This window comes from Rousettus aegyptiacus, unplaced genomic scaffold (genome assembly GCF_014176215.1).
Source record: "Rousettus aegyptiacus isolate mRouAeg1 unplaced genomic scaffold, mRouAeg1.p scaffold_m13_p_13, whole genome shotgun sequence".
Taxonomy (NCBI): Eukaryota; Metazoa; Chordata; class Mammalia; order Chiroptera; family Pteropodidae; genus Rousettus; species Rousettus aegyptiacus.
The window spans coordinates 46,710,853-46,731,598 of record NW_023416288.1 but is presented as its reverse complement, the minus strand read 5'-3'; the positions used below and the strand labels follow the sequence as shown (position 1 = coordinate 46,731,598).

The window sequence follows — 20,746 nt, the reverse complement described above, 5'->3', positions numbered from 1 at the left end:
GCGGGGGGCTGACACGCTGCTCCCTGCTGCTCCCTGGTGCCCGCCGGGCGCCTTGCTCGGGCCGGGCCCACGTTCTCGGTGGAGAGGCAGGGGAGGGTGGGGGAGGGGCGCGCGGGAGGGGCGGGTCCCCCTGGCGTGAAGAGCGGTTTCAGGGAGTCCCAAGCCGGCTCCCATGCTCAGATCCTTCAGACCAGAGGGGCCAGGGCGCAGGTCACGCGGGCCGAGGTCGCCTCTGCACAGCCAGTCGGGCCGGCTGCTGGCCAGGCGCAGGCGGGGGCGTTAGGCGGGGTGCTCCGTCCCACTGTCCTTGAAAACGGTCTGTCAGGAATGGGATTGCCTAAAGGCCGCAGCTGTCCAGCAATTAAAGTCCCGTCTGCGTGGGGCAAGCCAAGGCCGCCCCCCGGAGCGGGCGCTGACCCCGCGGGGCGCCCTGAGACCCGGCGGGCCCGTTAGATGGCCGAGGTCTCTGTGTGCAGGAAGGACTCAGTGCAGGAGCCGCGGTGGAGGTGCAGGGTGCCCTCGGAGCCGGTCCTGGAGATGGACAAGCCGTGCAGTCTGTCCCTGGGGCCGGAAGCCCGGCTCGGGCACCAGCTCCGCCACTTCCTTCTGAGCTCGGTCTGCACCTGGGGCGAGGGCAGAGCCACGGCCATGGGTCAGGCGAGGGGGACTCGGGCCTCCAGCAGGCCCCGGAGGGAGGCCCTGCTGCCCGCACACCCTGTCGGCCTGGCAGGACGGGGCTCGGGGAGGGCAGGGGAGGGGAGGAGAGGGGGCATCGCAGGGCAGAGGGCTCGGCCCGGGGGGCTGCCCGGGGGGCACCCGCACTGCGCCGCAGAACGCGAGCTGGACAGACAGGCCGGGCCTCGGGGCGCGTGTGGCCAGTGCCTGCACCGCAGCAGGGGGCAGCCCCGCGCGAGCACGGGCTGAGGGTCCCCCGCCCGCCTCACAGCCACCACCCTCTGCCCAGGGGGCCTCCGGGCCAACGGCTCTGCATCATGAGGGATCTGCGAGCACAGAAGGGGACAGAGCAGGAGCCAGGGGCGCAGGGGCGGGGGACGTTCCTGGCGACCTTGCTGGACGTGTGCCCCCGGAACTCCCACTGCCGATGCCGGGTGGGCACAGGGTACTTGGGACTCGCGGGAAGAGCATCTGGGCTGCTGGGCAGGGTGGCCCCTGAGCAGCGAGTGCATGAAACGGAGGGTTGGCCAGGCGCGGGCCCCGCAGAGCGGGAAAGGCCACTGCAGCTCAGGGACACGATGCTCGGGGGAGCTGAGGGACAGGGCAAGGCCAGAGGGCGCCCACTGCCGCGCCTGCCCCTCCCGCTCTGAGACTCAGGCCGCGGGCTGCGGGGCATGTGGGTGACCGTGCAGCCGCCGGCCGGAGGCCGGAGGGGCTGCGCAGGACGGGCGCTCGGTGCTGGGGGGGCGGTCCGGGGACCCCTCCCACACTGCTCATGTGCGCGCAGTTCCCGCGGCATGACGAGAACTTACTTCGCTGTTCAGGAAGCAGTAGAGAACGGCCACCACCAGCCCCTGCAGGCGAGAGAGGGTCGTCAGGGGCGCTCGCACCCCCTGGGGACTGCCAGCCCCGCCCGCACGTACCTGGAAGGACCCGACACCCAGCTCAAAGGTGAGCTGGTACTTGAAGGAGATGCCCATGGGAACCACGGCGAAGACCACGTAGTGGACCCCGAACAGGGGGATGAGCAGCAGGGTGGACTTGGCCAGCCGCCTGCGCCGGGGGAGGACACAGCTGAGCACGCCGGCCCCGGCCCTCGGCAGGCTGGCCCCGCTTCCCGGGGTGCAGGCAGCCCCCCAACACGGGCAGGAAGTGCCCGTGCAGTGAGGACCGCTCCACCTCACTGCGCGGCAGATGCCTACGAGGAACCCAACGAGCTTGCCGGCCGCAGCCTGGGCCAAGGCCGCCCTCACCGAGTGCAGCGGCCGGACCTGCCGCCCGCGTGTGAAGGGCTTTCGGCCGGGGCAGGAAACGGGCCGGCTGCAGCGGGTCCGCCCGTGGGTGCCGCAGTGACCCCGTTCTGGTCCCACATGACCCGACGGGCCGGGGGCGAACAGCTCGACAAGCTGGCGCTCCGCGGGGCCGCACACCCGCCGCCCCCCCCCGGCACCCCCCGCACCCCCCCGCCGCCCCCGTGCCCCCCGCACTCCGGCCACGGCCGGGCGTGCCGACCCCGGCCCCCAGGCCACCCTCGCTCCGGCCCCCGCCCTCGGTCCCAGGCCTGCGGTCAGGGAGGCCGGCTCCGCGCCCGCACACTCACTTGTACTGCGACTGCTCGCTGCCCCCGACATCCGGGGACGTCAGCTTCTGCCGCAAAATTCGTACAATGCTGACGAAAAGGACAAAATTGGCCTGCACAGGGAGACGGGGGCGGGGGGTGATCGGGTGTCTGGGCCCCGGCCCTGCGGTCTGAAGAGGCCACCGCCCGGCCCGCCTGGCTCTGCCCCGGGCCGGGGCTCACCGCACTGCGGGCTGCGGCAGCAGGCGAGTTAGCACGGAGTCGTGAATCGTGCAGACGGAGCCCGGAGCCCGGAGCCCGCACGTGGCCTCTCGGTCAACCTAACTGCGCCTGCCGGACGCACCACCCGCCCCCCCACAGGGACAGCACCGACTCCAGCTCCGCCCAGCGTGGACACCACTCACCGCGATGGAAAAGAGAATCGGCGTCCGAATCACCCACCAGGGGCCGCTGTGTGCGTTGGTGTCCCAGCAGCTGTCGGGGAGAGGGAGCCCACGCTGCCGCTGGCTCTACCGGCCACGTCGCCGGAGCCCACTGCCCGCGGCCTCGCCCCTGACCGCGCTGCGGGACGCCACAGGCCCCTCTGCAGCGCCGGCTCGCACGCACCGCGGTGCCCCCGACGCCCACGCTGCACCGGGCAGTCGCGCTGCGCTCGGAGGCCGCGGGGCCCTCCGTCCCTGTCCAGCGGATGCTGTGTTTATTCCCCACAGGACAGAAACCCCGGAGCAGCCCCCGAAGCCGGGAGCGGCGGGGCAGCCCCATGAAAACCCCGCGACGCGGGCTCTGACGCGGCTGCGGCTCCGGCTGGCACGGCACAGCCGGAAGCCGTAGGACCTCGCTGCGTGGGGACGGCGCTCACCCTGTGTCCTCGACGAAGAGCCTGGCCACCGTCCACGCGGCCGTGCACACCGTGGGGACGCCTGTGGAGAGACGCCGGTCACCCCCAGCCCCGCGCCGGCCAGCCTGGGACGGCTGTGGGGACATGCGTGGCCTCCGCCAGCCGGGGTCGTCGGGGACGAGGCCGCGTGGGGCGCACACTGAGCCGGGGCCTCGTAAGCGCACGCGCCCCGCGCTCGCGCCTCTGAGCGGCGAAGACGCCCGAACACGCACGCACGTCCTGGACCGACACGCGAGAGCGGAGGTGCTGGCCGGGTCACGGGGCGCCCGCAGCTCCCCCTGCCCCGTCCTCGCCAACGCGAGGCGCTCGCAAACTGCGCTGTAGCCTGGACCCCGAGTGGCAGGGCTCCCCGTGCGGCCGCGCCACAGGCCCCGGGGTGCAGGGCCGCCGGAGCGTGGCCGCGGGCCCTCCCGGCCGCAGTCCTTACCCCATCCGACCAGGAGGTAGGCGAGCAGGTGCCGGCGGGGGCGGAGCATGGCCACCAGCAGCGTGTGCAGGTGCAGGCCCTCGACCAGCAGCCAGCAGAAGTTGGCCGCGGTGCAGAACTGGAAGAGCACCAGGCTGAGCCTGCAGCCCACCTGCAACGGCAGCCGGCGCCGCTCAGCCCCGGCGGGCGCGGGGCCCCGTTCGCGTGCGGGCCCAGGGTGCCCCGCCACGCAGGCACCGCGGACGCGTGCGTTCGACACGGCCCCGGCACAGCCCGGGCTCCGTGGGGCGACGCGTGGGGCCCTGCCGGGCTGCCGGCCGCGCCCCTCCTGTCCGCCCGTCCCCGCCGCCCACGTCCCCAGGCCCCGCCGCCCTGTCCCCGCCTATTCTCCCCCCCCCCCCACCGTCCTCTCTGCAGGCCTGACCCGGCCCGTGGGGGCCACGCCCGGCCCGTCCTGAGCGGAGCCAGCCGAGGGTGTTTGCAAGGTGAGAGGAGCCGGCTGCAGAGGCGCCAATCGAATCGGGTGGTGCCAGGCGCCCAGCGCCTGCCAGGGCTCCTGGTGACGCTGGCAGAGAAAACCCTCGGGCGGCTTATGGGAGGCGGCTCAGCGTCGCCAGACTCGACCACGCCGCGGGCAGAGCCGGGGCACAGACCGGCACGCGGCGTCTGTGGACCCTGCTGATTGCGACCCCTGGTCTCCTGTCCAAAGCCAGCCCGAGCGTCTCCTGCCCAGGTGACCTCCTCCCGCGGCCGCGGAGGCGCCTGCTGCTGGGCGTCTGGGCCCTGGGTCCGCGTCCCAGCCCGGCTGCAGCTGGCACCCTGACCCCAGTGGGCTCGGCGCTCACAGCCCACCTCCCAGCCTGGGACCCGCTCACCCGCCCGCTTGTCACCAGCTCGCCTGCCCCCAGGCCTGCTCTGAGCCCCGGCCTCTTGGCCCGGCCCCTCCCCCGGACCTTGTGCCCGGCTCTGGACCGCATCACGGAGAGCAATGGGGACAGGGGTGAGAGGAGCAGGAGGGGGCCAGAGCTGGGGCTGTGAAAGCATCCCCCACACACACGCCCGCGTGCGCAGGGACGGCCTCACCCAGGCGGACGGCTGGTCTGGGCAGTGCAGAGTGCCCGAGCCGGAGTACAGCACGTCGTCCTTGACCAGCACCGAGACGGCCCTCAGGATGAAGGACAGGAACAGGTTGAGGTGGATGTAGTTCCTTGTGCAGTGCAGCTTCCTGGGGGGCGGGGGGAGGCGCGAACCCCGTGAAGCCGGCGAGCTTGCCGGAGCAAGACGAACGCAGGATCACGTCCCCCCGAGAAACGGAAATGGGATTTGGAGCACAAGCCAACGCCCAGAGGCCGCCATCGAACGGCGCGCGGGGCCTCGCTGGGAGACCGCGGCGGTGCTGGGAGAAGTCAGAGCCCCGCGCGGCCCCTCGCGTCTCGCCCGACAGTCCGCCCGCCGAGTTCCCTGCGGTGCGGCCCTACAGGCGGGCGGCGGGTGAGCGGAGGGTGCGGCCTGCACGCGAGCCAGGGCAACCCGCCCCTCGGCGATGGCGTCGGGGGCCCCGCCTGCTCGGCCGCCGGGGCACGGCACGGGCCTCTCGGGCTGGCGGACCGGGCCGCAGAGCGCCCGCCTCCCGCCGGCACTGGCTAGGAGCACGGTGGCCGCGTGGGCGCCACCGCCTGCCCCCTGGGCCTTGCGGGCTGACAGCGGCTTCGTCCACGGCGAGCACTCGGGGGGCCGCTGCTGGGGCCCCCCGCGACTCCCACGCACAGCCAGGCCGCGGGCCAGCTGGCCGCGTCCTCGCCGCGCCCCGGGGCGGGCTGCCCACTTCTGTGAGTGCACAGCGAGGACATGGCTCCCTGGTGCCTCTCGGTGCCGGGGCTGGGACGATGGCCGAGCCCCCAGCGGCTGGGGCTTCTCAGCTGCGAAGCTTGGAATCCAGTCACCGGCACCGCCGCCCCGGGGCTGGCGTCGGGCGGGCGGGCGCACGTGCCGGACGCCGCGGGAAGGGGACGGTGTCTCTGTCGTGCGCAGGGCCGAGACGGGCTCCCGGCCTCGGAGCCGTTCCTGGCGATCGTCGCACACGGACTCGGCAGCGGGCGGCGTCCGAGACCTGCCACCGGCGGGCAGCGAGCCACGTCTGTCTGTCTGTCTAGTGCAGAGTTGTGTCGACACCCGTGACACCCTTCGCGGTCCTCTTGAAGGCGCACGTCCACACGTCTGACAATTCCGAGATGCTCTTGGGTGAGCTCGATAAATGTGCCACCAAGGACGAAGCAGAGGGTAAACCGCCAACGTCAAGAGCAGGGATTGCTCGGCCGTTTGAGAATAAGTTGAAAATTCTCTGGTTCAGGTCACGCCTGCCGGCTTGCCTCCCTGGATGCGCCTTTTTTTTTTTTTTTTTAATCTTTAACAACTTGAAAATTTAAAAATACGTAGTAAAATGTAGAAGACAGAACAACAAATACTAATGCTGTGTCAGGTTAAAGACCTGGACTCTGGCAGGCGTTCCCCACGTCGTCGAAGCTCGGCTCGGGGTTCGAGGGACCGGACTTCTCTCCCTGGGGACCGCCGGCCACCGGCGACAGGCGACGTGCCGGGAAAGCGCGGAGTGGTGCTCGCGCACGTCCGCCGGACTTCTCAGCCATGCTCTTCACGCGGCCTTGCTCGTGCACTTTACTCTCCAAGACAGGTCCCCTCGTGGGCTACTTGTTAGGTTCTAAAGATAGACATCGGTTTTCTCTGAATATTGGTCAATGTGTGAATTATATGTTAGCAAAGAGAAATAAGATGCGTGGTGATCAAAACCCCGTTAAAATAAGCCAAACATCTGCCATTTTATTTAGTGCTGGTGATGTCTAAGACGTGGATTTCACCCTAAACACGCTCATTAGCTTTTCCAAGACAGAGTCGTGCATTCCGGGCCCGAAGCCTCTTCGCTCCGATTGTGCCCAACCGGCTGTACCCCGTGTGCCGTCAGCTGCCAGGCGGCTGTGTCAGGGACCAGGTGGGACTCTAGCCTCGATGCCGGGGAGAGGCGGGCAAAGCCGGCCGTGCCTTCCGCAGGCCGCGCTTTGAAAACGCGGGGACGTCCTCTGCTGGCACCGCACCTTGCATGTGAGGGATTCGTCCAAAGTCGCAGAGCTGCTGAGAAGCCGCCGCGGGCTGAGCCCGGGCAGTCCGCCTCATGCCTCGTGCTGGGGGTCCCATCGCCGTGTCTCGCGGTGGAGCGTGCACGGCCCACGGGGTGCCTCCGAGCGGCGAGCACGGCACCGTGTGGCTTCTGCATTTTCCGAGCACCCGCGAAGCGGCCATGTTTGGGAGCAGTTGACTGGAGGCCCAGCGAGGCCCAGACCAGCGCCGCGCGAGGGCCGCGGGGCGCTCGGGTCACGGCGTCGGCGCTGCCGGCCGACCCGCCGCCGCCGCGTCTCGGGCGCTGTGTTGGCTCCGCACAGAGAGGCGCCGGGCGGCGGCCTGCTCTCCTCAGCGGACGAGGTGGCTAAGGGGATACGTCCCCCATCTCGAATTCGATGCAGAATGGCTCGTTTCTGCTACTCACCTGAAGAGGCAAAGAATGATGCTCCCTGTCGCGAGGGAGACCAGGGAGACGCTGTAGCCCAGGGTGTAAACGGCCTTCACCAGGACGTAGAACGTGATCTGCAGAGAAAGAAAAAGCGCTGTGAGCTGCTGGTGGCAGCCGGGACCGAGGGACCGTCCCCGGACCTGAGGGTGCCGTTCCCTGCCCGACGGCTCTCAGGCCCTGGAAACCATGAGCCGCCTGTGCCCCTCCCCCACGCCGAGCCCAAACCGCCGCCCCCTCTGTAAGCGCCCGCCTTTCCCCTGCGATGCACCGGGAGAGACCCTGGCGCCCCACGCCTCCGCCTGCGATGCGGACGGCGCCAGCCGCTCAGCGATGTGCGACCCAGGACCTGGGCCGCGGGAGGCCCGGGACCGCGTCGGCGGAACAGGGGAAACAGCGAGCAGGTACCAGGACCGACCGACTAGACCGTGCCGGGCGTCCGCGTAGCAGAGCCGCGGCCGGCTCCGCTCCCTGCCGCGGCTGCCGAGGGCCAAGACCTCCCAGGACGAGCTGAGGTGAGGGTCCTGGCCTCAGGCTCACGGTGACCCGCCCGCGAGGGGGCAGCAGGGCCGCGTGGCCGCCCTCTGAGCCGTCACCGGTCACCGGCAGACAGCGGGGGCGAGCGGCTGCGTCTCCGCCTGTGGAGGAGACGCCGTGGTCCCAAGCAAGCAGCCTCTAAGTCACGGAAGGCCTGCCGCCCGGAAGCAAGGGTGGCCACCCGGAAACCCTGCCCGCAGCCGACGGAGCCGCGGCGGCCGATCACGTGGTGCACTCTGGCCGCGGGGCCCGGACTCGCCCGGTCTCAGCTTCCCCTCGGCCCCGTGACAGCCGATCGAGTCCCTGGCACGGGGCCCCCTGAGAGCCTGGAGCTTCGTGACAAGGCCACGTTTCCCCGTCGGAACCGCCCAGGCGAGGAGCGCCCGGTGTCCGCCGCGCCACGCCCCGCGGTTCCGGTATTTACCCCGTGCAGACACCCGCTGTGTATTTTGTGTTTTTAACACCATGTTCTTTTCCTCAAAGCCGCCCCTTGAATCAGAGCGCTTCAGGCACCCCGGCCGTCCCCGGCGGCACAGGAGGGGAGGAGGCGCTGGGGGTCGCAGAGCCGCGGGGGCCGCCGTGGAGAGGCTGTGGGTGCCGGGCGGGGCTGCGGGCGGCGGGGCCAAGAGGTGCCCCGGGCACGGCGGGGGCCTGGCCACGGTGCGGTTTCGTGGGCGAGATGCTGCAGAGCCGCCTGTTACTGTGACAACTGTGCGGCCGCTCGACTCGTGACCGCACTTCGGACCGTCGCCAACGCCCAGATCGGGAGGGAGGCGGCAGCCCCTGGGCGCCTCCCCTTGTCCCACGTCGGAGTGCGTGTGCCCCGTGCCCCCTCCTGACCACACTGACCGTCACCCTGCTCGTGGCCACGGCCCCCAGGCCCTGTCGGCCAGCCGCCCACCTGCTCCTCCTGGAAGACTCGCCCATGACCGGGCCACGGTGGGCGTCCTGCTCCGGGTTCCGCGGAAGTCGGCTGGTGGCGGCCACGGGCCGCGTCCGTCTGCTGCCCCCGCGAGCCACGGCCGTGCGCTGGCAGTCGGGCGTGGCTCTGGCGCCAACACGGCCCTGACGGGGCCCCCGCCACGCCCTGGCCTCGCCGCGGAGCCCGCCGCGTCCTGCCTGCCCGGCTGTCCCTGCCCCCGGTGCCACTCACAGCCCCCGATGGCCGTGAAGGCAGCTTCCTCCTGCCTTTTGACGCTGCTGGAGAGCCTCGTCCCAAAGCCCTTGGGTTGGCAGCGGTGGGAGCAGCAAACATGGGTGCGGCGCCCGCCCTCTCGGGTCCGCTGGGCGTGCGAGCGCACTCCCTGGAGGGCGCCTCGCCGTCTCCGGTGTGTTCCCACAGGGCCGAGAGGCCAAGCGGGGCCCACGCAGGCCCGGGCAGGGCCCACGCAGGCCCGGGCGGGGCCCTGGGGGAGCGGCGTGGTCAGAGGGCAGCGTGCGCGCCGGGCTCGGGCGTGAAGCGGAAGAAATACGTCTGCTTGACGCACAGCAGGCTGCGGTGCCAGACGGGCCTCGCGGCTGAGGTCAGCAGACATGCCCTTCAGTCGGGACTGTGTTGGCTGACAGAGCACGGGACCCAGAGGCGCACGCCGGCCGTCCACCCCGCACGGAGCACGCCCTTCGGCGAGGTGTGCGGGTGGGGTCAGGGCTGCGGGCAGCGGGTCACGGTGGCCGCGGCAGCTACACTTGGCCGCAGACTCACTCCGGCGGCTGCGTTTCTAGTCGCTTCCGTGTTTCTCAGCTCACAGCACCCCTGGGAGGCCACCGACGGGGGGCACTGGGCAGCAGGTGGAGACCGAGGGGGCCCGTCCTGGGGCAGAGGAGGTGCAGCCGCCGCCACACACGGGGGGACAGACAGGACGGCACGAGGACCGCAGAGCCCCCCCCCCCCCCACGTCTGCAGAGAGGAGACACTCCTGGCCACTGGGGCCCGTCTCCTAGTCCCCAAAACGGTCGGACCGCGTCCAGCAGGGCCACTGTGGCAGGTGAAGCCAGGTCCCCCCGGTGGGGCCTGGGAGCCCCTCGTTCTGCAGAAACGGCCTCTGGCTGGGGCTAAATCTGCACACCCCGAAGCCTCGCTCCAGGGCCCACGGGCGGTCTGGTCCGGGTGCTCTCAAGAGCCAAAAGGCAGCTGGGGACAACCGGGAGCAGGACCGCTCACGTCGCGCCCAGAATCGCCAAGTCGAGGCCGACGTGAAGGTCCCAGGCTTCGCCTGCTCTGGGCTGTGGCCACCACGTGGCACGGTGGCACTGTCCCCAGCCCCTGGAGCCGTGGGGATGCCCCTCACGGTCACCCCCCGCGACGCCTCCCAGAGGACGCGCATTGTGAGCCATGCGGATGACCAGCCTCTTCGTGGGACCAGAAAGGGCCGAGAAAGGAACCAAAAACTGCCAAGGGCCAGCAGCACTGGCACCGGGACCCCCCGAATGATGTGCGAAACACGGCGGGTTGCACCCCGAAACGAGGAGGAGCAATCGGCCACGACGGGGCCCAGCGAGGGCAGAAAGCACAGCAGAGCCCACGACACGGGGCCGGGGACAGGCCACAGCAGGCGAGGAGGGGCCGGGGCAGCGGTCACACACGCGGAGGCGGGGCGGCCCCGCCCGGCCCACTCCCACCGAGGCTCGGGGACAAAGCCCCCCCGGGCCCCGCCTGGAGCCATCGTCATTGCCTTGCCGTCTCCCATGCGGCCGCGTCTTGCTGGCCCCTGGGCCGTGGGGTCAGCGTGGGGGCCGGGGCAGCGGTCTGGCTTCTGGCGACAAAGCGGAATGACATCCGGGCCAGGAGGCGGGGCCCGAGCGGACTGGCACACCGGGTCAGGCCCGGGCGAGTCCTGCGAAGCTGGCCAGTCACCTCTCCAAGTGCGCTGGGGACGCCGTGGCCGCCTTCACCGCGCTGGCACGTGGCGTGGCCGAGGGGCTGCCCACCACCATGGAGCCCCTGCTGGCCGGCACACGTCACCGGCCACGACACCGGCCACGTCGCCGGCCACAAACACCGGCCACGATACCGGCCACGTCACCGGCCACATCACCAGCCACGTCGCCGGCCACGATACCGGCCACGTCGCCGGGGCCACAACACTAGCCACACCAGCCACTGCGCCAGCCACAGCACCGACCACACCGCCCATGTCGCTGGGCCACGTCACCGGCCACGACGCCGGCCACGACGCCGGCCACGACACCGGCCCGGTGTGCGAGGCGGCCCCAGCGCCGGCTCCGCCCCCGTCACCACCCAGGCCGAGGAAGCGGCTGTGGGACCCGGGGGAGAAGCCCCGTGCAGGGAACGCCACGTGGCTCGGCGGCGTGGACGGAGCAGCCTTTGCGGCCTCCAGAGTTCAGACCGACCCACGACCCCGGTGCCGGCCGCGCGTCCGGCTCCGGGGCCTCGCTGGGTCCGGCGGCACCGCGTGCTGCGCCGAGGACCGGGCCCCGCGGCGCGGCAGACGCCAGCCACACGGGCCCTGGGGACGGACGGCGAAGCCCGGGGCGCGGAGCCCCACCTGGCTGTCCTCGGGGTCCTCGTAGCGGCACGCGTCGGCGAAGTCCGGGAACGCCGGTGACCACCCGCCACTCGTGCAGTTCCTGCTGATGTTTCCTGGAAGGCGAAGTTTGGTGTGGGTCAGCGGTGACGTGTCTGTCACAGCCCGGCCTGCAGACGCTCCGTCCCCGGGTCCGCGAGGAGCCGGTCCGGGCCCCTCTCCCCCGAAACCTGGGCGAGACCTGTCCGCTTCGTGGCCCTGGCCGAGGGCGCCGGTGTCACCGAGCACGGCACCGTGACCAGGGCTCAGGGTGGCGGCGCCGGCGGCCGACGCCCGCCCATCCGGAGCCCCCGCCCCGCCCTGCCCCCGCTCCTGCCAGCAGTCACGCGGCTGCCCCGTCACAGCTCGGGACACGGGTCCTGCAGAGACAGAGTCACAGTCACGGCGTCTGGCTGGGCTCTGGCCCCGGGCAGGGAGGCTCCTTGGACAGTGGCCCAGCAGGGGTGGTGGGCGTGCTTCCCATGGCCCCGGGGTGGCCTCTGCTGCCCCTCGGCCTCCAGGCCGGTCCCACAGCAGCCTATGTCCAATGGCTTTGACACCTGCCCGCAGTCCCCGGGAGAGGACGGCGGGGCCGTGTGCTCCTGCCGTTTGTCACCCGGCTGTCCTTGCTCCCCCCCGGCTGCAGAGCACGTCACCCAAGTGACGTGTCCCCTGCCCGGGGGTGACCAGGGAGACTACCGCAGGGCCATCGCCGTCTTCCGGCTCCTTCTCAGCAACTGTCACCCACATCCCAGGGCAAAACGGCCTTTCTCTCTGGACCCCTGACCCCGAGGCCGTGCCACACACTGGCCAGAGTCCTCGGCGGCCTCGGCCGCCAGGCGCTTGCCCCGCGACCCCTGCCAGCAGCAGAGTGAGTTCTCTGCGGCTCCTGTGACACCACTGCGGCCCCCCAGCTCGGCTCGCACGGCCCAGCCGGCCCCAGCTCAGCCAGGGCAGGGGGCTGACCCGCCGGACGCAAACCACTGCGGGGCCCGGGCACGGCAGATGGTACCTGGTTTGCTGTGAGAGGAGCCGAACACCGAGGGGCAGGGCACCGTGACGGTCTCCCCGAGGTCTGCAGGATGCCAGCACGTGAGGTTGTCCCAGACGCCCCTGCAGGCTGGAGGCAGACGGGGTGAGGGTGGGCGGGACGCGGCCCCGGCTGCCAGGGGCCGGCGGGCTCGCGCTGCCAGCAGGAGCCATGCGCTCCTCAGACCGCTGTCCTGCAGCGACGGGGACTCACTGAGGACACTCTCGCTGTGTGCTCACCGGCCTGGGCTGAGGAAGAGCCTCGCCCGCAGCTGCAAGTGCTCGAGGGACCCGGTGTGGCCTGCACGCTCCCGAGCTGCGCCGGGGCGTTTCCCGGGGCGTGCCCCCCAGGGGCGCGGTGGGCCCTCGGTGTCTCAGGGTCCCCCCTCCACACTCAGGAGCAAACGTCACCAATGACCCCTCCATTCAAAGGTAAAGCCACCGCAGTGGACAGCTTCCAGGGAGCCCAGAAAGGGCCTGCGAGCCCCACGCCCAGGCCGCACCCCACGGGGTCCCCGAACACGACAGCAGCTCGACGGGGCCTCTCTGCTCCGGCCCCAGACGACGTCAGCACCCTGCAGTCGACGGAGGGGAGCCCCTGGCCGTCGCGGACTGCAGGCGGCATCCCGGGCCTCTCCCCGAGCCGCCCGCCCCTCCTGTGCCGAGGCCGCGGGGGCGGCCGGGGGCGCCAGGTCCCACGCGGGCGCCGGCCCCCAGCTCTGAAGGGGCCTCGCCCTAGGGCCCGGCGCCGTCCCGTGCAGGAGCGCGCGCGGCGGGCGCGGCGTGGGCGTCGTGTGCTGGCGCCTCCCGCTCGGCGGCGTGCGGCCCACGTCCCCCTCAGGACACCATCGTTTTCAACGTCCACCTCGGTGCAGACACGGCGCCTTCGACCGCCCACCTCCGCCCCTCAGCAGCCACTCGGTGACGCTGACGGACAGCGGTAGAAGGGTCGTCGACTGGAACCCCAGTTACTAAGGACTTATCGGGGCCCCAAACGTCTGAACTTCGGTCCCGTGTCTCCGTAAGGGGTCGCAGTCGTTTTCCAAGCCGTCGGAGAAGGCGCTTCTCTACGGAGAAGCTAATAAATGTGTGACAAAGGCTCAGAACCAGAAGAGCCGGGGCGCAGGCCCCCACCGTCGAGACGCCGAAGGGCGGCACTGCCCGCCCCGCACTTCCTCCCGGACACCTGTGCTGCCCGCCCAGGGGCCGACGGCAAGTGCCCTGCCACGCCGAGTCCCTCGGACCCCAGTCGGCGCGAACGCCGGTGGTGACGATCAAGGCCCAGCAGACAGAGGGTCCCCGTGGCTCTAAGGGTGCGTTTTACGTCGTCTGCTCTTCACACACGAGCCGGAGAGGCGAGGAGGCTCCACGGATGCGTTCGCGCGCCTGGGCATGTGCCGGAGCCGGCCTAGGACGCCTGCGGCCAGGCCGGTGACAATGCGGCCCCCGGCAGTCGCGGAGTGGGAGGGGCCCTTCGGAGGGGACCGCCCAGCGCCGTGGCCTCGGCCCAGCTGCGCCCTGCTGAGACCGTGTGTGGCGAGGAGCTGCTCAGGGTGTGACGGTCACTGAAGAGCCATGGGGCAGGAAGAGGGGGGCACACGGTGCACCCCGCACATGGCCCCACCGCCAGGCGCCAGCCCTCAGGACCCCAGGGGCCAGCAGCCCCCACTCGCCTCCAGCTGGCCAGCTGCCAGGGCTCAAAACTGTGCCTTCAGACAAAGCGAAACTGAACATGGTTTCGAACACTCCATGTGTGTGACCCAACCAGAAATAAAGACTCTTTCACACGAAACACCCGGCCGTGAGTCGCACCCCCTCACACGCAGGGTCTCAAGGCCAGTGTGTGGGCAGCTCTCGTGGGCGCCCCAGACCCGTCGGCAACTCGACCGTCCAGCAATGGCGTGGGGGGGACAGGTCCCGTCCCCAGAGTCTCAGACAGGGCGCGGGTCACTTACGGAGGGCGCAGAGGCCGGGAGGCTCTGTCCTCAGCCCGCCACATGCAGGAGGCCCGTGCACGGAGCCGTGACAGGACCTGGCTCACTGGCCACCAGCCCGACGACTCCACCTCAGTCTGTTTCCCCCCAGCAGTTACTTTTCCTGAATCTCTCCGTTTTCACTGACGGGACCAGATCCCAGTGGCCAGGACAGCGGTTCTGTCGTGAGGCCCTGACTGGCAGGACCCCGCCTCGTCTGCCCGTGTAGCTGGCGAACGGCGAGCACCTGGCTTCGCACGGGACAGACCTGCGTCCCCGTTTGCCGCGGGGCTGAGCTGCTCCGCCTGCCTTCGCCGGGGCCCAGTTCCACCAGGCCTGGAAGACGCAGCTGTCGGCACCGCGTCGTACCGCAGAAGCACAGCCGTTAAGGCTGGAGGGGCCCTGGAGCCAGGGGCCCCGCCTGCCGGCCAAGGAGCGGGCGGGAAGGACCCAGGACGCGTCTGGGTCGCAGCCGAGGGCAGCACCGTCCGGCACGGGAGCCGCGGGCCGCCCGTCAGCACTCGAAGGGGGCGGGTCCCAGCTCTGACGCACCGGGCGTCTGAGACTCAGTGCGTGAAGGGAACTCCAAAATTTCTCACCAGTATTTTATGTTCATTACAAGTTGAAATGATGATAATTAAGACGTATTTAGATGCGTGAAACATGTAGTTAAATCGAATCTCGCAGTTTTTTCTGACTTACAATGTGGCTCTTAGAAAATTCAGAATTACCCATGTGGCTGGCACTCCCCGTCCAGCGGACAGCAGTCTAGAGCGAAGCCCAGCTCCGTGACTGGCCTGAGGTCCACCGTGGGACCCCCGCCTGTTCTAACACAGTCTTGCTTTCATTTTAAGTTTTTCCTAAAGAGGATAAAATCACGACACAGAACAGAAAAAAGAAACCTGAAGGCGCAAAAGGTCCTTGCTACTGTTGATCATCGGGGCGTTAGCCCAGAACCCCGAGTTCACAGACCTGCATCTGTGGGGCACGTGGTCCCAGCTTTTTGACCTGAAGAAAATAAAATCAGCAATTTCACTGTATTTGCAATAGGCCTGTCTTCAGGAAACAAAACTCATTTTTCCAGTTGATTTCTGACAAGTTTCCACTGTTCTTAACTGGATCAAAATTATGTGTGATGCGACTAAGATTTCAAAAAGCAAGAAATCAGATAAATAATCATGGAAAATAGAGTGGCTTTTGCAAAGCATAACAACGCCCGAGAAATTGTTTTAGTAACTGTTGCTGTTGTCTCAGACCCTGGGAAGCGTTACTGCCGGCATTAAGGCTTTCTTTCAAAAGGTCTGTGTGAAGGAGCTTCCCCTCCACGCGAGTTTCACCAGAAGTTCATTAAAAGTGGCAACAGACCCTCTTTTTTTTTTTTTTTTTTTAAAGCAGGTGACCTTAAGGCTCCAGTTTTGCGGGCGAGGCGTGAGCTCTCTGCGTGTCGGGCTCTCCGCCCCCCGCGCCGGCCCCCAGCCCCCGCCTACCTTTGTGCGGCTCCGGCTGGGCCCGCAGCCGCTCTGAGCATCTCGCCTCCTCCTCCCGTATTTCCAGGTGGAGTTGGCATTCTGGGTGAATGCTGTTCACCTGGGCAAGGTTTGAAATAGAAATCACTAAAATTCCACCCTAAGAGGGAAGTCAAGCGGAAGGTCTACCCCAAACGCCCAAACCACACAGCTTTAAGCTGCGTCCAGACTAACACGCGTTGAAAAGCCGTCGCCTTCACACTTCTGGCTCGGCTACTAAGAGAAAGCGTCACCCTTTGCTTTGCGGAGGAATTACAAAGCAGATGTGAAACTGGCGGAATGGTGTTCTGAGCAGCGTAACAAGCTTGCAAGCGTGATGCAGCGTGTGCTGCTAGGAGACTAATGTCCGGCGGCAGAGGTCTTTAAGCCAACAGTCTTCCAGTGCCGGGGGCCTCCATTTCAGAGCCCCTGATTTCATGAAAGCAAACACACGTTTCTCACAAGACCACGTGTGACGGCTGCACAGCAGCCCAGACACTTCGTCGGAACGGCCGCTGGGCCCCCGGGAAGGAGCCCTGCAGGACAACTTTATTTGAGAGGCTGCGGGTCGAAACTGAACTTCAGAATTTAGAGTGAAGGGCTTTTTTTTTAAAGATCGGGGGCGAGCCGGCCGGGGAGGGTGGGGCGTGGCGACCTCCAGCCCGCGGGGCCTGTCGCGGGGCCCCCCGACGTGGCACCGACGGGTGTTGTCTGTTCCTGTGTGTAAAAGGCGACGCCACAAGCGTCACTCTTAAAGGAGGATGTTCCGATCTCTGCTTTTACTGAGGCCCAACGTTCTCCTTTTCTGCCGCCCCCCAACAAGCGCTCACACTGGACGTGGGCGCTGGGCCCTCCCGTGCCTGAAAACCCGGGCTCTCGGCACCTCACGGCCCCACATTTAATCGTCCTCCCGTTAAAACCGGTCAGTCATAACCCTAAGCAGGAATACGATTTCCTAAGAGAAGTAAGAAAAGACACTTAACGCGGGATTCTTTTGCCACGTTCACCCTCATTTTCAAAGAGACCCAGAACTTGTCTTTTCCCCCAGCTCATTTCTGGTCAACCACCCACTGTAGAAACTCCTGTGTTTTTCACATATAAACTAGTTGATGGTTTGTATGTCAAGATCAGGGAAATTCTATTGACGTAAAAAGCAGAATAATTTTTTGTTCCGGTACTAAAAGACGTCGTGATGCCTGGCATTCTCGGAGTGTGCAGAGCCGTGACTTATTCTGGGAGCATCTTAGGAATCAAAGCAGCATTAACCATGATCGTTCTCTGTAGTTTCAACCCGGAGGTTTTGGGGAGCGCTGGAATTGGCAGCAAGGGTCTTTGCGGAGGGGGCCGGTGTGCCTTCGCAGGGGGGGACGCCCGGCTCACGTCCTCCTGACAACCAAGCGCAGGGGCATCGGCCCCCCCAGATAGCTCCGGCCACAGCCATAAGAGGAAAAGTGCGTGAGTAGGGAGGGCACGGCCTCCTCTGGGGAGAGGCTGCAAGAACGCCCCTCACCACCGTCCAAAACGGTCCGCAGATGAAAGGATGGGTTCTCGAGAAGCGCCCCACCAGTGTGCCAGTGAAAAACCTTCTGTTCAACACGGCGTTTCCTCCTGCGCTTTCACATGAGGTTAAAAAAGCAGAATGTTCCAGAAGGAAACTTTCCTGAGTCCCATCATGCGCCCTCTGCCCCCGGAGCAAGCAAACCCGCAGCAGGTGCTGGAGGAGGGACGCGGGGAAGACGGAGCGAGGCCGGCGGCCCCGGGACAGGCGCCCGCGCAGGCGGCGGGGCCGTCGGCACCGGGGCCCCCGCGGGAAGCGCCTCGCCGGCCTCGAGCCGAGGACGAGCGTCGGGGAGACGCTGGACCCTGTGCCCGGCGAGTCCAGGAGGGCGGCGGGCGGGCACGTTCGGGCTCCCGGCTTCCAGGTCGGGAACTGTCCCCGCGCGGACTCCGCAGGGGGCGCGGGGGGCGCGGGGGGCGCGGGGGGCGCTCCCCCCACCCCCGGTAGGGCCGGGGGACCGGGCGCACTCACCAGGACGGGGCCCCAGGGCCGTGGGTTGGAGGTCGGGGGTTGGAGGTCGGGGGGCCGGGGGCCCTGGGCCGGGGGTCGGGGTCCGGGGGTCCGGGGCGCACTCACCGGCGCGAGCAGCCATCCGCAGCAGGCCAGCAGCGCGGGCGGCAGCAGCGCGGGCGCCCTCATCCCCCTCATCCCGGCTCCGCGGACCCCGCATGGGCGCACAGCCCGCGGCTCCCGCACCGCACGCTCCGCAGGCTCCGAGCCCCGCCCCCCCGAGCCCCGCCTCCCCCGCTCCCCCCACACCCCTCCCCCATCCCTCCCCCATCCCTGCCCCGCGGTCCCGGCTTCAGCGGCAGGACCAGCAGAAGGGGGCCGATCTCAGGGGTCCAAGGGTGCGAGGGGAGCGGTCTGCGGGACAGCGACGGTGGGGGGGCAGTGACCCCTTTGGGGAACTGGGGGGCAGGGCTCCAGGCGTGAGCGCCATGGTCTTCTTTGTTAAGTTCCACCCTGAAGATGCCCCAACAAGTGGCAGGAACTCAGCGAGGTCGGCGGGCGGCCTTCAGAGGCAGCAGGGCTGGGTCCCCGCAGCTGAAAAGAAACTTGGGGTGCGGTCGGTGGGGCAGACTGGGCCGGTGGCGGTCCTCCGTGCCCTGCCCCCACTCGGAGCCGCAGAGCCGGCCGGGCCGGGGGCGCAGAGGCCCTGGGCGGGGTCGCCTGCCTCCTTCGGCCTTAGATCTGTCTGCCATCCATCACCTGTCTGTGTCTCTGTCATCGGCTGTCTGTCTGTCTGTCGTCTCTGTGGCATCTGCCCATCGGCTGCTGTCCGCCTCTCCGTCCAGCGAGAACAGCACCGTGGGCCAGGAGCTGGACTCTGGACGTGCGGCTCGGGGCCCGGAAGCTGCGGACTCTGGGGTCAGTCGCTCACTGTTCGACCCTGGACGAGCCCAGAGGCCTCTGAGCCATCTGTCCACGAGACCGTGACCGCCACACCTCAGAGGCAGCGCGGGAATCGAGATGGCAAACACGGGGCTTCGCCGCAGCTGCGTGTGAACAGCGCCTCCCGGCGCGGGCCGGGACACGGCCCCCCGTGCGAGTCTCTGGGCCAGCAGAGGGTGCCCGGCACGAGAAACAGTGTGACAGGGACAGGCGCAGGAGGGTGACACCGGGGGCATGGGCTTTCCTGGGCGGGGCTGCGACTGTCCGGGACGGGAGGGGAGGTGGCCGGCAGCGGGAATGCCGCACAGAAGCGCCAGGGACAGTGCGTGTGCCGAGGGCGTCAGGGAAGCAGGACGCACGGCCGGTCCACGAGGCCCGAGGGCTGGCCACGTGCCCTCAGGGCGGGCGCAGAGGGGCTTCTCCGAGGGTGCCTGGCATGGAGTTCCATTTCTGGGCTGCTGGCACTGGCCCCGCGAAGCCGAGGCCGCCGCTGGCAGTGCTGTGCCGGGGCCTGCGGAAGCCGGGCCCTGCCCCGGCCTCCGGACACAAGGACCACGCCTGCCGAAGGACCCTTGGTGGTGTCCCAGTCTCAGCAGCAGCGGGTGGAGCTGCCGTGACCGTCCGCCTGCAGGCTTCGTGTGGCAGCGCCTTTGGGGAGACACGGGGCGCACGATTGCGGGGTCGCGGGGTGAGAGCACGCTTAGTTCTGCAGGAAGCCGCCACACTGTCCCCCAGAGCGGCTGCCCCGGGCCGCGGCCCCGCCAGCCGTGGGCGAGACTTCCCGGGGCCCCGCGGCCCCGCCAGCGCTCGGCGGTGTCCGGGTTCGGATTTCGGCCGTTCAGACAGGGGTGTGGCGGTGTCTCGTTGTTTCAGTTTGCATTCCGCTGACGGCATATGCGAAGCACCTTTTCGTGGGTACGTTGCCTGTCTTACTCGGTGAGGTGTCTGTTCAGGTCTGTCCAGCAATCAGGGTGAGGGCCGCAGGCGGGAGAAACGCCGTTCTGGTCTGCGGCAGGTGCCAGCTTCGTGGTTTCATTGTGACTTTTCTCTCATTTGAGCTCAATGTTGTGATAGCCAGCTCTGAATTGCAAATAGCTCTAATTCGGGCCTTTATATTTTCTTCTGTTTGTCTATATTTTTGCTAAAATTTTTAAATAATTACTTTATAAACAAAAATAAGAGCTATTTTTGAAGTTTTTAATGGAACAGTGTATACTTATAGAAATACATAGTCTTCGGTTTGACTTTTTCCTGGAGGTTCTACTCACATTTGGTCTAATAAATATTTAAACATTCGCTAGTCCAGCTACCTGGCCAGGCACTAGGGACGTGGACAAGCAGGGGCCCCTCTCTGCGGTGCTCTGGGAGCGGCACCCACGTGCACCCACACATCGACACACGGCACTTTTCCTGAGAAGATGACGGCCCTGTGCCCCCTTCCTGCTGCGCCAAGAGCCCGGGAGCCTCCGGGACAGCTCCCTCTCAGTGGCACCGGCCCTGGCCTCACACTGTGGAGACGGACGGACGGGGAGGTGTTGGTGGGGGTGACGAGGGCTCTCCCGGGGGGCCATGGGAGCGTGAGAACAGAAAACATCCGAGGCAAAGCTCGGCTTTCCCGCGCTCGGTTACTCCGTCGGTCCCAGGCTTGGAGCGTGAGGCGCCCGACAGAAGTTTCCTCCACAAGTGGAGGCGTGGGAGAAAAGGAGGCTTCCCGTGGGAGCGGTGGGGCCTCCTCCAGGATCCTCCCTGTCCCCGTCTTCTCGGCCCGTGGTGACCCTGCCAGGGGCCGGACGAGGCTGTCGTGGGCCCGAATTCCACATTTCTAGATTTGGCAAAGCGCTGCATTTTAAAAACAGCTTTTCCTCTTTGCTTTTTAAAACTGAGGCGCAGGTTACACGCAGCAAAGGGCACCGCGGAAGTGTCCGGCGGGAGCGTTTCGTGTGCGTGGACGGGGCGAAGCCCGCACTTCCCGAGCCCGGGGCTCCGTGGCCCCTCACCGCCGCAGCCCCCCGGCCCAGGACGGCTGCACCAAAGCCACGCGGCAGGGGTCTGGCCGACGCTGGCGGGAGCCT

At 68.1% G+C, this 20,746-nt stretch overlaps 1 protein-coding gene across 1 annotated transcript; it reads right to left on the bottom strand.

Moving 5' to 3' along the window:
- Window positions 1–229: 229 nt before the first annotated feature.
- Window positions 230–17,921, bottom strand: VIPR2 (vasoactive intestinal peptide receptor 2). Its single transcript, XM_036230584.1, has 13 exons — window positions 17,859–17,921; window positions 15,707–15,806; window positions 12,230–12,337; window positions 11,200–11,294; window positions 7,136–7,233; window positions 4,663–4,804; window positions 3,580–3,730; window positions 3,114–3,174; window positions 2,659–2,728; window positions 2,276–2,367; window positions 1,599–1,728; window positions 1,488–1,529; window positions 230–623 (listed from the first exon to the last, which is right to left on the bottom strand). Exons 1-13 carry the CDS (start codon window positions 17,919–17,921, stop codon window positions 450–452), a joined length of 1,326 nt encoding a protein of 441 aa, XP_036086477.1. The 3' UTR covers window positions 230–449.
- Between the last annotated feature and the right edge of the window lie 2,825 nt (window positions 17,922–20,746).